This window comes from Trachinotus anak, unplaced genomic scaffold, assembly GCF_046630095.1.
Source record: "Trachinotus anak isolate AG129_WGS33_773 ecotype Australia unplaced genomic scaffold, CSIRO_AGI_Tana_v1 ptg000016l, whole genome shotgun sequence".
Classification (NCBI taxonomy): Eukaryota; Metazoa; Chordata; class Actinopteri; order Carangiformes; family Carangidae; genus Trachinotus; species Trachinotus anak.
This window is the reverse complement of record NW_027273867.1, coordinates 16,647,376-16,663,782: the sequence shown is the minus strand read 5'-3', so window position 1 is coordinate 16,663,782 and position 16,407 is coordinate 16,647,376. Positions and strand designations below refer to the sequence as shown.

Sequence of the window (16,407 nt, the reverse complement as noted above, 5' to 3'; positions counted from 1 at the left end):
CTCCACCCATATGCTGCTCTCCCTTCTCGAGTTCCAGTAAGAGCGGTAGGAATCCATGGTAAAGGATGGATGAATGAAGGGAGAACTTCCAACCTTGTTTTGTTACGTTGGAGCTGTTTTTCTGGAATCATCAAAAGACCTTTCAATTTGCCATGATCCGACAGGCTGAGCTGTGCAACCGCAAATGACAATAAAGTCCAGTGGGGAATGAAGCAGTGAGAGGACGTTGTGGATAGCTCCAGGCAACAGTTTCTATGTGTTTGCCACACACGCAAGAAGAGTAAACAACATTTGGAGGGGGTGACATTCACGTCAATCACATGCTGCCTAGTTGAGGTAGAACAAGTTCCAGGTAAATATTGAGACAGAAAATCATCCGGCAACGGTGAGAATTTTTATAGGCCTTCCAAAAAGTGTCATCCTCGTCAGCAGGTGGAAGCCATAGCTTTGTACAGCAGCTTAAAGGGCATTCCTGAACATAACCACAGAAGGTATGTAAACACAAAGGCAAGCATTTCTCCTCTTCATGTCCTCTTTGAAGACTTGATGTTATTTCTGACCTTCTTTCTTCAGAGTAAAAGCATATCATGCCGCTCTGTAAACCTCACTCCCCCGCAGTTGCTCCAGCTCTCTCTCTCTCTCTCTGCTCTCTCTCTCTCTCTCTGGAGATTCATTAACAATACTATGCCACCGTAGCAACCCCGACCTGCAGGGAAGCCTCCCAGAGGCCCCTTTTAATTGTTTAGTCCAAGCGGCAGCCGACCGAGGGTGAAATGACAGCCGCTCACTCTTTCCTCCTTACTTCCTTCTTGGACTGTCATTCCCTCTCCACACATGCCTCTCGCTCACACCACATTACTCACTGATGCCGGATAGCTCTCCTGTCAGCCGAGGTTTACTTATGTCACTCTGTTACACTCACATTTCCTCCATCTACCCATGTGCTTTTAAAAAAAAAAGATGAAATCCCAGACTTCCAGGGCAGCTTTCCCTACTCAGTCAGGAACACTTCCTATACTGATCGCACACAGCAGAATACTGTTCAGCAAAAGTGGGAGGGAAGCAGGCGTGGCTTCAATCCTGAGGGGCCAGGTAGATTTGCAAATAGATCTCACTCACCCTCCCCATAGATACAAATAACCACAGACAATACACACCCTTTCCACAAAAAGTGGTCAAACCGGATTCCCTCTCTGTATAGCCATAAAAAGAAGTAATTAAGGTGTTCTGACATTCGGTCTCTTGGTCCCACCTACTGTCTCTGTTTGGCATGTCAGCCGTCATAACTCGCTGCACATGAACAATTTCTACGTCTCACTGAGATGTCTCACCGGTAGATAATGGGAGGCGTGAGATGAGTGAGTAAACACCTTCCCCGAGCAAATTATTTACAGCAGGAGTTCAACAAAGACACTTAACATTCCTGTCCGGCTTGATACATCAATCTCTGTTCACGACGCAGCTTCACAGCCCAGACATGATGATCCAGCACGGCTCCCTGAAAGACTAATGTACACTGGATCGATGGCAACAAGAAAATCATTGAGTAAACCATTAAAGGCTTTGTTGGTTACAAGTTTATTGTGCTGTTAATTGTGTATACTTGGATGAGATGTAAATGGTGTATGTAAGCAGCTTGTATATCTATATCGTCCTTACTGAGGCTGCTCATTATTTTGTTCATTAATCTGTTAAGAAATATTTTCCCAGAACTCATGTTGTCATATATAAATGTCTTGTTTTATCCATCCAACTGTCCAAAACTCAAAGATATCCAGTCTACTGTCTCAGAAGAGTTTGAAAACCATTTCTCGTTTACATAATAAAACAATTATTTTTTGTTAAAAATAAATTCTACAGAAAACAATGACTCAATAATCAAAGCTGTTGCCATTTAATCAACTTATCATTTCATCACTATTCTTTAGTAACACAAAAACTTGACTGTGACTCGGATGTCAAAATATACATAGTAAATGAACTGCAGCTATATTATGTAATAATTCTAAAAATGACAAATTGACAAAATCAACTAGTTTGATTATCATCTAAGGCAAAAGAAACCACAAGTGTGGGTTTATTGTAGTCACAATCTGGTGAATTTACTCTTTAAAAACCCAAAATATGTGAAATGATTCAACAGAATAGAGCATGCATTTTGTAGTGTGGATGGATGCAGGGGAAATGATGTTGTGTTACTCAGGCTGAAATTTCTTTAAAGCTATTTTTAGATCACCAAGATAAAGCCCATCTCAGCGTGAATAACGCGTGAATTTCAGCCAACGGGAAGATGCGCCGTGCAGTCAGTTACAGTAACACATTCAATGGCCTAGTTAAGCTGGCCCCCGTCTCTGTGGCCTGACACTGCTACACAGACGGCCTGAGGGGGGGTGGAGTTGCTCTGTCCCACTGGACGACGATAGGCTGGTCAGCTTAACAAAAGAACAGTGTAAATACTGCTCGTATCTACAGGCAACCACTGGGAATGAGGCAGCTCCTTTGTGTGTGAATTCTAGACAGGCCAACTTTGTTGTTGCCACATTTGTGCAACATCATCCCCATTATACCTCCATGAACAGGCTTAGAAACCCACAGAGAGGGTTAACAGTGTTGCGTACGGTCATTTAAATGTTTTGACAAAAGCTAAATGTGTCACCAGAGCTTTCTGTTTATTGGTTATTATTTAGACACAAACACACAAACACACAGGACTGTTCATGATGAATTCCTCTGAAACCTCAACTTGCCATAATCCACTTCACCTGACCAGGGGTAAACTAGGTACAGGTATTGAACCTTAACAGCCTGTAGAGATGAGTATTAAAAATGTGTCAAGTATATAAAGGTGGCTTCAGATGTCTGGCTTAATATATTATATTATCAAATCTATATGAATCAGGAAACTTTTCTAAGTTAAAATGAGCAATATTAGTTTTTTTAAAGGAATAGTTTGACATTTTGGGAGTTATGCTTAATCAAAGAGGATTTGATAAGAAGATCCATAGGGCTGGCTGCTTAGCCAAGATTTGGTGAACTGTAGTTTCTACACTTTTGAACAGTTTTAAAAAACAAAATATAATGTGTTCACCAGGGAGCTTTAGGTGTGTTTAAGTGTATTTCTTTACCTTTGGACGGAGCCAGGATATCTGTTTCTTTCCCTGTTCTATTCTATATGCTAAGCTAAGATAACCTTCATTCATGTTCCTTAACTTACATTAATTTAGTTCACAATTGTGTTAGAATTAATGCATATTTACATTTTATTGATTGAATCACTAAACAAATCTGACATGTGAGCAGTGATTCAGAGCTCTGGGACCAGGATAACCCATGCTCAGTTTATATGATATTTCATAGTTCATAGCCATTTGCATTAAGGCAAGTATATGAGGTGAGCTAACCAGTCGGTGCTGTGAATGGGAGCAGACTAACACAAACTCTAATCCCAGACCACACGGCCAACAATGTTTGGTTTGTACCTGGTTAGTGCTGTCAGAGATGGCCATTAGCATCTTCTCCAGAGCTGTTTGGAGTCGGCTGCTGATGCCCATTAGATATTCCTCGTTCTCTAACTGTGTCCCCGCCCCCAACAGCAGGCTGTCCATCATCTGTTGGGATACCTCCAGACACCCGTCGGCCTCTGTCTCCCCAGACCACGACCTCACATCGTGTGCGCTGGTTTCACCGCCCTTCCAGCTTTCTGCAGTGGGACCTGGTGTGACCAGAGGAACATAGAGCAGAAATGCATCACACACAGAGCTGAGGTTTAACGCAGTACTCCACTCAGATATTTTATGGCTTATAAGTTGATTAGATAGATAAAACAAGGTACTGTGAAGGTATCACCTATACAACCATGTAAAATATTGCTGGAAATACTAAATGTTAAGCTATTTTAAGTTAAACAGTAAAAAAAAAAAAACTTTGTGTAGGACAAATGCAACCTTCAACTAGAATTACCGCCTAATGATTGTATTCCTCCCACAACCAGTTAAGTTGCAGTTTACATCCATGTTTGTCCAGATATATGGTGAAGACTTTGAGGGAAGTGTATTTTGTCAGAATTAGCATATGAATTCTTAAATTATGGCCATATTTTGTGAGGTAAGTGTGACCTTGACCTTTGACCACCAACATCTCTTTAGTTCATCCTCGAGTCCAAGTGAACATTTGTACCAAATTTGAAAAAATTCCCTCAAGGCGTTCCTGATACATCACATTTACAAGAATGGGACGTACGGATGTAAACATAATGCCTCTGGTCACGGCTGTCACCAGCACAGAGGCATAAAGATGCGAGTGCTGTGTGGTTTATGCTGATGACTTGAAGTACTGAAAATAAAACTATAGCATGGAAGTAGGTGCATACATCGTACAGGCCAAATTGGAACACTACACTCATACAACTGCCTTTAAGCTACTGTGCTATCATTCACATTCAGTTACTTCACTTTGTAACTTCATGTTCACATTTGTAGAGGAATATCATGACAACACGAGGCGGCAGTATGGGCCAAACTTTATGGTTCAATCTCTACGGTCACATGCAATAACTTATATAGAGCACAGTACTGTTGTCTATCTGAGATGTGCAGTTCTGTGGCATGATGCTTGGATATAATTGCCCCTCTGTAAGTGGTGCTTTTGTGTATTTTACTGGAACATTGCTACTTAACCTAATTTAAAAATTATTTACATACAAACCCTGATAAACAGCTGCATTCGTTGCACATACAAATCCTCACGCAGGTATGTAATTTCACAAGCACCAACCATAATTTGCCTGCAAGCACGTGATAAGATCAGCTGCAACCATCCACCTAGGTGACCATATGGTGACTGGGACAACTGTTTTTTTTTTTTTTTTTTTTTTTTTTTTTAAACCAATTTTCAATTTATATCTAGATATCTGTAATACTGTATTATAAGTAACAGAAAGCATTGAAACAGAGCACAGACATAGTTAAGATCAGAATGAAGCTGAGCACATAGTGTTGACACATTTTCTAAATTTAGATTTTACTATTTTACTTTTAAAAAGAAAGAGCTGAATGATAGGTTGGTCAATTAATCACCAGGTACGGTTTTGTCAGAGGATTAGGATTGTACTGTTATCATGAGACTTTGTTGTCTCTTGCTGCCATGGAGTCACCACATTCACTTACAATGAACCATTCAGGCTGCAAGCAAACATGATATTTATATCTGAGATATGAATTAAAGGACTAACTGTCCTTGCAGCAATTTGTACATTATGTGATCACATTGTCTTTGTGTATGCATTCTATATCAATATAGAAACTGAACTAAAAACTTTAGGCTAAATGAAAAAAGAGAAGAGGGTTAACTCTTTGTTGATCATGTTGCCATGGTGGCCACTTCGCTCCATTGCACTAGACAACATTAACAACAGAGGAGTCACTGCTACTAACAACACTCTGGCTGTGACTTTGATGCTGTCAATGTGTCATACTTTGTTGTGAGTTTCACAAATCACAGTTGAAACTGAACTCTCTAAGTCCAAGTTAAAACAAATTTAAACACCCCAATAAATGTGGTTTAAATAATAATAAATTAATCTGTAGTACTTAGTTTGCAGATGTTTTTTTTTTTTACTTAATAAATGCAAACTGATTCTAAGATCCGCTCTATTATATTTCATAAAGTGGATTTGGGATCCCAGTCCGATGATGGCCCTGGATCCTTATGTAGTGCAGATGCAATCGTGGAACTGCAGAGCACAGCAATATTTTTAAAGTCCAATACTGAGATTTTGTACACTAAGAATATGCATAATTACACTTTGTAAAATTTATACTGTTCTTTCTGATGTTTTCTTTGCTAAACAACAACTCTAACCCACAAACAACTGTAGCACAATGTTCAAACTGAGCACTCTCTATTTACAGATGGACTTTTGAATCTGTTGCTGGTATGAGGAGATCAGCATTTACCTAAACTATTTCTAAACCTTTGTGATACTTGCCTGCAGTATAAGGCCTGACGGGCTGAGTGTTGACCCCTTGGCAGGTTGCTCTCTGTGAGGTGGAGTGGGGCAGTGCAGCCTGCTGACCTTCACCGGAAGCATCACGCAGACTTTGCATGTGGAGGCCCATAGTTTCCTCTGCTGCTGCAGTTGTCTTCAGGACATCAATCAGCACCTGACTAAGCTTCTCGTTGGCCTTACGCAACAGGTTTCTGAAAACAAGAGAAAACATGTAGTTAGTACCAACTGCGATTAAATATCTCAAGTGTAATTAGAAAGGGAATGTCAGTTGGCTAATAGAATGGCTTGAGGTTACAGTAACAAGTCATTTGTAACACAGTAAAAACTGAGCCTACTTTGGCTTCAATCAGCATTAATCTTTTCTGATTTATGTACAAAAATAAAACAAAGAAACATGAAGCGGATTATCATAAAGGAACAACTTTTCTATGGGCACAAATGCTGATTTGATTATTAGCAGATTAGAGAGCAGGATGAATGCAACACTACCTTTCAGTGTCCTTATCGGTGGACTCTCCATCATGCTGTGATGAGGATGATTTGTGTTCATAAGCCTGCTTTGTTCCCGGCCCGCCTGGATCTTCCTCTTCCTCATCTTCCCCCTGATCATCTTCTCTCTTCTTAATAGCCTGGACAGGCAGGAGAGAGAACACAGACAGCAGCCCCGTCATCGCAAAGTTGCAGTTGGATAAACAGACCTCTGAAAACTCTCCACAGCAGTGGGCAGTGTGGCTGAATGTGCGACCATTAGTAAAAGTGAATTCAAATACGGCACACGTTAACACACAGCCCCTTTACAAGCACACAAACACACAAAGACGCACTTCTAACCCCCTTGGAGCCAAGAGAAACACTGCTATCTTTGTGCTGCTATGGCAACAGGTGCACCTGAGACACAGTGACTCCACCTCCTGGGGAAACGGCAGAAATGCAGCTCTGCTTCTCTCACAGACACAACCACTGTGCAGAGACTGCAGATGAGCGAGACTGGCACTGGTTTCAACCAAAGAACATGTTTTTCAGCCAGATATAAGGACACATGTTTTCAATGACATTTATACACTATAGTTTTCTAATAGACAACATTCAGTACTGCAGACTTGACAGGACTGACTTGTCTGGAGTGATCCTTCAAGTGTGTGGTTTGTGGTAAACTGCATTACAGTTAAATTTGTTTTTTTATATTGCATGTATTTCTTTAATATGCTACAAAGTAAAAATTGTGTATTTTACCAGATTCAAATTTACATGACTGTGGTATTGAAATCAAAAAGTATATTGACCAACCAACTAAAACAAGAAGAAAACAAATTGGGCAAAATAGTAATGCAATTATGCATAGAGTGCATAGAGGTGGATACAAAGCCATGGAGCATTCATGAACTGTAACACCAAATAATCGATTATTGATTATTCATCCTTAGGCTCATCATTACCAACTTAGTTTGTTTTGTGAAATTGTGAGGCAAAACTTCACTCTCAGAATTTATAATCTAGACCGACTTCATCCGTATTTTTTTTTACATTTGAGAAGGTTTGTCCAAAATAAAAGCTTTATGCTGGAGTTGTCTTAACAACAGATCCTTCTGGCCTTCTAAATCACCTTTATCAACCTTCTTATTTTCTGTGGATCAACTCCACAATGATCACTTTGACTGGATGTCCGGTCGGGCTTGTTTGAGATCAGTCAGGAGAATTTAGGAGAGAATAACATAGAGCATGTAAACATCTCAGCTGGGACAAAAGAAGACATGCCAGTGACTCATTAAAATTAATCTAAACCAGTAACAGGATCCTAAGAACTTTTACTAAATAACCATGAATCTAAATCACCACCAAGAGTGTGTTGGAGCAACTGATCTGACAAAGAACACTGAACCTGACAGTCACTGCTTTCACACAGTTAAAGCCTAATCATGCAATAAATGGTTAGTGAAAGGCTAACAGGCCCTGGGATTAGCTCTTCGAGGAACGAGCAGTGCTTTGAAAAAAAGAAACCTAAATCAACATGAGGAAACCAGGGCACATGGAGTAGAAAGATGATGAAACTGTACATGATCTAGAATCTGATATATTCTTTTTTTGATACTGAGAAACTATTTTTCCTCTAAAACTGGTTATGGTCATGTGTGATTATTAAATTAACTGTTTCAATGCATGTTAGTCCCTCACTTTATTGTATAAAGGTAAGTATAGCAGAGCTGACTGCAGTATATGGACACAAAGTCACAGTGAGCAGGTAAAAGGCAGAGAAAAACAACATTATGAATGATACAGTATATAGATTCAGTCCAATCGATGCAGCACCTCACTGCACTGACAGTGCATCTAAAAATCACTGACACAGCAGTGATGACTTCTCCCAGATGAAATGAATAAAATTTTTTTGTATTTGTTTTTGAAGGGCAGTGAAAGTAAATCATCACATTAGCGACACTGACCTGCTCAGGTGCTGTTTCAGGTTTCCGCAGCTCCTCTTTTAGCTTTCGGATCTCGGTGTTCCTCTCCTCCAGCTCCCTTTCCAGCCTCTCCCTCTCCACCTCCTCCCGCCAGGCGCCCAGGGTGAGAGAAGCTTTGGGAGTCCGCTCCTCGTTCTCCCTCTCCTCCACCTCCTCCTCATTCGGCTGGGTCTGCATGGAGGTGCTCGCCTGGCAGGCACGCTTGCTGATTCGGGCCAGCTCAGTCTGCTGTGCAAACTCCACTGACATCTGAACTATGGCCTGTCAGAACACACAGAAACAAAGATATATTTTTTTAAGCCTCTGTATGATGTGGGACATTTCATATTTTTCAGAATAACTCTTTGGGTCTTCTTTTCTCTTTGTGTCACCTTTTAGGTTTGTGCCATAATTAGGGCTGTGGTGATTAGTTTCATTATCAATTACTCTACCGATTATTTTGTTAATTAACTGTTTGGTCAATAAAACGTGAGAAAAAGTGAAAATGAAACTTCCCAAAGCCCATATGACATCTTTAGATGTTTTGTTTTGTCAACTCTACAGTCCAGCACCCACAGATATTCAGTTTACTATCACACAAGTCAGCAGGAAATATTCATGAAATTTGAGAAGCAAGAACCAGTGAATTATCATTTAATAAAATGTCTTAAGTGATTACTGATTTTTCTCCTGTTTGTTTCATATGAATAAAAAAATACAACTATCTACTGACTACAGTTTTATTGATACTGGCTGCACATGACAGATGCATGAAAATACAAAATGCATGGCCACCTACTTTGGCAACTTCCTCCTCTACTCTCTCCAGGAGTTGTTTCTCTTCCAGCACGACCTGCCCGGCAGCCCCGAGGCTCTCAGTGGAGCTTCCAGCGCCGATGATACCGTTGAGATCTTGCTCTTTCTCTCCTCTCCCTTTCTGGCGCTCCTCTGTTTTCCTCTCCTGCTCCCTTTCCTCTCTGAGTCTCCTCAGCTCGCTGCTGTGCTGTTCTTTGAGTGCAGCCACTTCTTGGAGATACTTGTGATAGAGCGCTTTCCTCAGTGCCTGCAGCTGTGCCGTCAGGCCTGCAGACCTGGTAGACCAGCGCAGCTCCCCACCTGCCTCTGATAATTCCTCCTCATCCAGCTCCTGTGAAGAGTGTAGAAAGCAGAGAAGAGGAGGGGAGGAAGAGTTACAAAAATTGAAGTGGAGTGTTTTAAAATGAAGTGGATAACAAGATATGAAGTTATGGACAATAAAAGTTCCTCAAGACTGTTCCTGAAATAAACATCTTTACTGTAGCCAAAACCCACCCTCCCTTTGACCACTGATAAATACACCATTTTGTTCTCTCTGACCCCAGGGATGATAAAGCAAAAAAGAGATGTCTTGCATTACATTACAGCTACATTTTCCCCTAAGACACTACTGCTCTGTCTCATGATGAATCCCTGTCTCGTCTGTTTCACAGTCACTCAGCTTCTTCCCTACCACTCGCCTCAAGCTTAACATTTCCAACCCAAACATATAATGTCTTAATGTCATGCCCAGTTTTTTCAGTTCCGCTCCGGTTCTTGCTCCTCCTGAGCGTCTCTCAATCTTCCACTGTCTTCCTCTCTGATCTCGGCATGAGGATGTCAGAGCCTCAAACACATGAGCTGTGGAGTTCTGAGGTTGGAGGGAGTGAGAATGACACACTAAGAGAGGATGGGAGTTGGTGTGATGTGAGTGAGGGATGGCCTAAACACAGTGCAGTTCCTTCACGCAAGACAGAATCCTCCTTTCATGCAGCCGCCAAGACTAGAGTAAGTCCGCTTGGTTCCTGAGTAAGACGCTGAAGTGCCGGGTTATATAACATCCAACCCTTTTAATCGTGAGATATAGGTCTGCTCACGATGCTGCTTCTGGAGCAAAGCTGGGGATTCAGGACATGTTTTAGCCTAAAGGCTGCAACTGCCCCCTCCCATCCACCCTTACTGTCATAGCGCCTTAATGCATGTACACATTTAAGCTCATAGTTAGATGTGATGCATGTGACATGGGAGATTTAGATGAGGGTAAAATGTAGGAACCAAACCTTTAGTTCCTTGCTGTGCTCCTCCGTCCTCTCAGAGCTGGACTCCGGAACTGCGGACAGGCTGAAAGACAAAACGCAATGTCAAAATGAATTGTTCTGCAGATCTCATATAAGTTTAAATGTTTGATACAGATTCTCCTTTCTTCATTCTCTTCAAAAAATATTTATCCAGACTTGTTTTATTACTATGTTACAGGCAAGAATTAATATAAATTCTGCATCTATAAGGACCCTGAAGCTCACAAGGGACACTGGTTCCGGTATTACTAACCATAAATGCATCCTGGACTGTCATTACCAAAAAATTCTACAGTAATATGACAAAGGAGACTATCCCACTTACTTTCATACAAGTCAAGTGCAAAACCCAAAACTCACATGCTTTCCAACTATGAGCATTTAAGTCTCAATATTTCTCTGTGATGCCATTTGATTTTAAATTGGGCTTAGAAACAACAACAAAACATATTATATATAAAACAATATTGAAATTCAAAAAATGTTTTAAGTAAATACAAACTGAAGTCATGGCTGCAGCTAATGATTATTTCCATTATCAATTAATGTGTTGATTAATGGGTTAACACGTATATTAAAAAAGAGAAACATTTCCCTTTATAATTTCCTAAATCCAAAGTAGCATTTTCAAGTTCCTTATTTTGTCCAACCAAGACTCCAAAACCCATGTATGTGGACATGAATATTACATAATACAGTGCATATAGCGTATCTGGATATATGTGATTAGATTCCACTTTTTACTGTATGCCTGAGAATCTTTTTCTTGAACACAGCCAGGGTTTGGCTGCAAACAAGGTTTTAAGAAAACCACTGTAATAAGTGTTTCACAAAATCAAACAGCAGAGGGCAGCAGCATCTCCGTTTTCATTGTAATAGTGGGACTCCTCAGCAGCCACAAGGAAGAGCACACCCTCAGTAATATAGTTTACAGAATAGAAGTTAACAACTAGTATGTCAGAGATATGAGTGGTTTATAGTAAAAAATTACCTCTTATTCTGTGTAATTTACTGTTCTAAGAGGAATATATCCTGTGTACTAAACCATGGGTGATACACGTGTTTATACTACAGACTATACATGAAGATCTTTACATATCTTTATATATCTTTGCACCTGACAGCAAATACCTGATACTTTTTCCATTTCAGTGTGAACCTGAGGTTCATCAAGAAACTAAATCAGTTTCCTACTGAGTGCTTCATGATGTTTCATTCATCTCGTCTGCTTTCCAGCACTACTGTGCTTCAAGGATCACTTGCCAGGAAGCCATCTGAAATGGCTGAAAGGTACTTTTATAGGTTAGTGGGCTAACAAAAGGCATGAATAAGGCTTTAAACAGCCTAGTGAATATTTCATTAGTTGTTGTCAATGTAACTGGGTCAGGGAGCTTCCACGTGCTACACAGGATGTGCAGACCAGCTTGCATTAGAAGTTATCTGGAGGAGATCATGTAGCTCAGTCAGCTCATACTCCTCTGACACATGGACTGTAGAAATCAATCAAGTGAACAACTATTGAGACAACTTTTTCTTAATCAAAGAAAACTGAAAATGGGAGAGAAAGAGAAAGTCAAACTAAATTATTTACAAAATTTATCAGATCACTATTGTCTCTTTGTAAACAGCTCTCATGCCTGAGAGGAACCAGTGGATATTCGTTGGATATACTGGAACAAATATAAAGGTATATTCTCTTGCATCATAACATCACAGAGATGAGAATTTTGAAACTCAAATGTGAAACAAGTCGAGTTTTAAACGTTTTTATGTTTGAAAATGTCACCTTTTATGTTTCTTGTAGTTAACATTTCATTCATCAAAATTTTGTCCCCAATCATTATCTGCGTAAGGAGTGTTTGCTGTACAAAGGCACTTGGCTAGGTCTATGGCATCACCTGTAGTGGGTCTGAGAGCCTGTGACCTCCTGCAGCCGCTGCTGCAGCATGAAGAGCTCCGTGGCGTATCGCTCCTCGGTCTCTGTGGCCTGCTGCTGGTAGTGAGCTCTGAGATGCTCCATCTCTTGCCTGTGACTCTCCTCCAGCTGCAGCTGCTTCTCCTGAGCCTCCAACTTCAGCCTCTGTAATTCCATGGTTAGGGAGGTAGATGGTGCTCCAGTCCGCTCCTCTGAATCTAACCGATACAGAGTGAAATGAAGATCAGACCCTGTAAGATGAAACTTGAATGTTCCTTCTGGGGAAAATGCGCCTCTGCAGTGGCAAAAGGTCACATCTACATATAGTAAGACATCAGGGCGCAGAGAGCAATGAAAGAAACAAATAAAAGCCACAATACAACAACAACAAAAACCTTTTTAAACCCTTTTAAAACTAATTAACAAGTTAACAGATATTTGCTATTTACAGGTATATGTTTTACAGTATATGCACATGCAGGGTGTGAAATGTTTTAACACTGTCATTAAAGTCTTAATTACCATTTGAGTAAATAATGCTGGATGAGTTGTGGCTGAAAACCAGGAACTGTTAGTGTGCAACAGAAAGGATGCCACAGAATATTCAACTAACATATCTGTGTTTTCGCTCAGTGACTTGACCCTCGCGTTTAACTTATTTGCTTTTAAATTTTCATGAGTGAGTTTAACTCCAGGTTTACCTTTGCTTAAGTTGGCAATATGCACACCTAGGTCAGAGATCTGCTTCTCACTGCTGCTCTTCAGTTCATCGTACGCCACCTGCAATTCCATCATCTAGGACAACGACAGATTGGTTAGTGTTTCTCTGTTAACACACTTCCATCCTATCTGTTCGTTAAATAGACTCAATCAACATATTTCACCTTGTTCCCATCAGCTTTCAGCAGAGCCTGGAGCTGTGACAGTTGCTGATGTTCCTGCTCAATCCTCTCCCTCACCTGCTGAAGATTTCTGTACAGCTCTACAATAAGAAGAAGCAATGAGCGTTATTAGATTACATGAAATTTTAATTAACCTCATGTTAGATTTTTTTTTTTTTTTTTTTTTTTTTTATTTGATTACGTACAAATGTGTTGCTGGGTTTTGAATATGCAGAGTTGGATACAAATATAAAGAACATATACAGACATTCACCTGGAACACAGGTTTTAGTATCTGCAATGCTTATTTTTTTAATTTTTAGTTCTTAAAACTGTTTTTAAAAATGTACCTCTGGCCTCCAGTACAATGGAGGTGGATTCACTAGTTTCTAGTCTTTCCTCTGAAGGAGGCAGCTGGCCCACATCAACACTCTCCAACACATCTTCACCAAACATCTTTCGGAAAGACTGAAAGAGACATGGTTGCATGTTATGGTAATGTAGAAAAACATGTGAATGAAATTCAGAAAATCTGAGTTCAATAGTTACCAGAATGATCTCACTGCATTCTTCTGACACAGCTTGTAACATGTTCTGATATTTGAAGGTTTTTGGCTCATCTGTAAAAATGTAAAATTAAGACAGATTTAATTTCAAATGTTCTCAATGTTTCATTGACAAAGACACACATACACCTATAACAAAGCACAAACAGTTGATATATCAGCCAACCAAAATCCTGTTCCCTTTTGATCCCTCATGAATGATGGATCAAAGCTCCTGAGGGGACCACTGCTTTGCCACAAACACAGATACACACAAAGGCAAACAACTACACATCGGCTCACCCAGGTCACCATGATCTTTCCGCTTTTGCCGTTTCAGCTCCAGAGAGTAAGTGCGGGCGTCCGTCTCCTCCTGCAGCAGCTCGAGCTGGGCAGCATGGATCTGCGACAGGCTGATGCGCTGGGCCTCCATCTGCAGCCTGCACTCACCCTTACCACAGGAAGAAGATACCATCACATTAACAGAGTTGTAGTAATGCACATGGGCACACGATTTTCAATGTATATAATGTGCTTTTATATATTTGAGCATTTGTCTTAATATTCCTAAAAGTGGTCAACAAGACAACTCTGAATGGGAAAAAGAGAAAGCTAGAGATTGACGAGTTTTACACATCACTGATAATTGATTACAAGTTCAAATATGCAGCATGGCACCTCCATTTGCTAATCAGAAGAGCTAAATGATTAAATAACATAATCCTGTGTCTACGACAGAGCAGTGGCACGAGCCATCTGTCTCCAGGATGAGAGATCTGCTATTATTACTTCTGTAAACGAGAACAAAAGGCGCACATCGAAGCCTCTCTCTCTAATTATGCATTATGCATTAGCACAGATTTGTCAGGGTTACGCAATTATGAAATTACAATTCTGGTACCTTTGATGTCACATGCTTTTAAAGTGCCCTCTACATTTTAATTAGGCTGTATTTAAACTGCTTTGTTATGATACAATATCCCCATCCGTGCTACATCTGATGGTGCACGGACGAGAGGCTTTTCAAAGCTGTGACCACTCAGATGCTGCTGCTCGAAAACATGCAGGTAACAAACAGGTTGCAGCTGTGTTGTGATGTGCTGCTGCTACACGCACACCAACAACAAAAAGTGAAATACTTCAATGGTGAAAATCATACAAGTTTGCTGAGGAACATAACCCCGACTACTACAACCTAGAATAAACATGCTGCATTTATTGGCCCCTGTGCAGGACTTCCTCTTACAAACTCTTACACTACTTTTGTTTTTAAGTGGCACATTGAGTGATTAAAGACAACTTGTGGCAATTTGCAGTTTTTACGTGCCTAGCTTTTTCATGAGGACAAGATATTCCAAACCTGTTTTTCGAGTCATGTACAGATACTCTCCCTGTCTCCACTGAGGGAAAAATACTTGTCTTAGGACGAATTGTCAAAATATTAATTCATTTGGAGTTTAATATCAAATGGGAATACACTACAATAAAATACATTGATAATATAAACTTATGGTCAAATAATTATTGTGTTCACCATGTCATTTTGCTGTGAGGCTTCAGATGGTTTCTAGATTTCATCGTCATATTTTAGCACAGCAACTTATACGGTGCAGTAGTTGCAAGGAAATTTCTCTCACTCTGACGACAGTCTCAGGGCGCTGTCGAGGATCATCCATTGCACCCACAGTGTAATGTCATGGACTGCTTTGCTCCTTCATTTCTGTCACAGTGCAGCTCAGCCCTCTAATATAACTGGTGACACTGCTCAAGTTGCTGTTTTCCTCTGTTGATTTGTGACCTCAGGACAGTTCAGTTGTTCTTTTTTTTGTGCTCTAATTTGTGTGATTTGTTCACAAACCAAGCAGAGCAAGTAACCTTATTTAGCAATTTGGGGACAGTGATAATGCAAACGATCAAATCTCACAAGTACACATCCTCTTGATCAGGCTGAAATGAGCATTTTCTGACAAATTAGCACAGTTAAGAAAAAGAAAACACTTTTGTGAAGACCTCACAAATAATAAGAGAGATTCAGGATAAGGACACAAAACTGTTATCACATGAGGCCCATTGTATTTATCGACCTTTATACTGTATGATGTGCTGCATCAAAGCAACTTCTGACACTGCAAAGCAAAGGGCAGGATGTGAGCTTAAGTGGCATTTACATGCTCAGTGGTGTCTCTTTCTTCCTCTGCTCCATGACACACGACTGGATCCATGTGGTGGCCGCCCATCCCATGTCTGCTCACCTAAATAAGCAAGCAGAGGAAAAATATTGTAGTTTTTTTTTTTTTTTTTTAAACTGTCTGAAATCTTGTCCCAGCACAAATGCAGACAAATATGACATCAATGGACAGAAAGACAGGATGTGCCATTATGGATCACTTCCTGAGAGGGACAGTCACTATATAGTAAGTGAAGAAGTCAAATTGTTATTAAAACTATCTGCTATATTTTTTTCTATTTTACCTTTATTTCAATTCTGTTTCACCAGGAAGAATTACTCTAGAGTGTTGTTTATAAAG

The 16,407-nt window shown here is 40.2% G+C and overlaps 1 protein-coding gene across 4 annotated transcripts in view; it reads right to left on the bottom strand.

Moving 5' to 3' along the window:
- Positions 1–16,407, bottom strand: part of akap9 (A kinase (PRKA) anchor protein 9) — a 64,023-nt gene that overhangs the window by 28,015 nt on the left and 19,601 nt on the right. For all 4 annotated transcript variants that reach the window (XM_071499398.1, XM_071499401.1, XM_071499399.1 and 1 more), the window contains 13 exons: positions 16,048–16,131; positions 14,183–14,330; positions 13,884–13,954; positions 13,685–13,802; positions 13,338–13,435; positions 13,155–13,248; positions 12,437–12,671; positions 10,521–10,581; positions 9,245–9,592; positions 8,449–8,727; positions 6,497–6,636; positions 5,987–6,198; positions 3,480–3,712 (listed from right to left, as the gene is read on the bottom strand). In XM_071499398.1, coding sequence (XP_071355499.1) covers positions 3,480–3,712; positions 5,987–6,198; positions 6,497–6,636; positions 8,449–8,727; positions 9,245–9,592; positions 10,521–10,581; positions 12,437–12,671; positions 13,155–13,248; positions 13,338–13,435; positions 13,685–13,802; positions 13,884–13,954; positions 14,183–14,330; positions 16,048–16,131 — 2,121 coding nt within the window. The remainder of the gene's footprint in view (positions 1–3,479; positions 3,713–5,986; positions 6,199–6,496; positions 6,637–8,448; positions 8,728–9,244; positions 9,593–10,520; positions 10,582–12,436; positions 12,672–13,154; positions 13,249–13,337; positions 13,436–13,684; positions 13,803–13,883; positions 13,955–14,182; positions 14,331–16,047; positions 16,132–16,407) is intronic.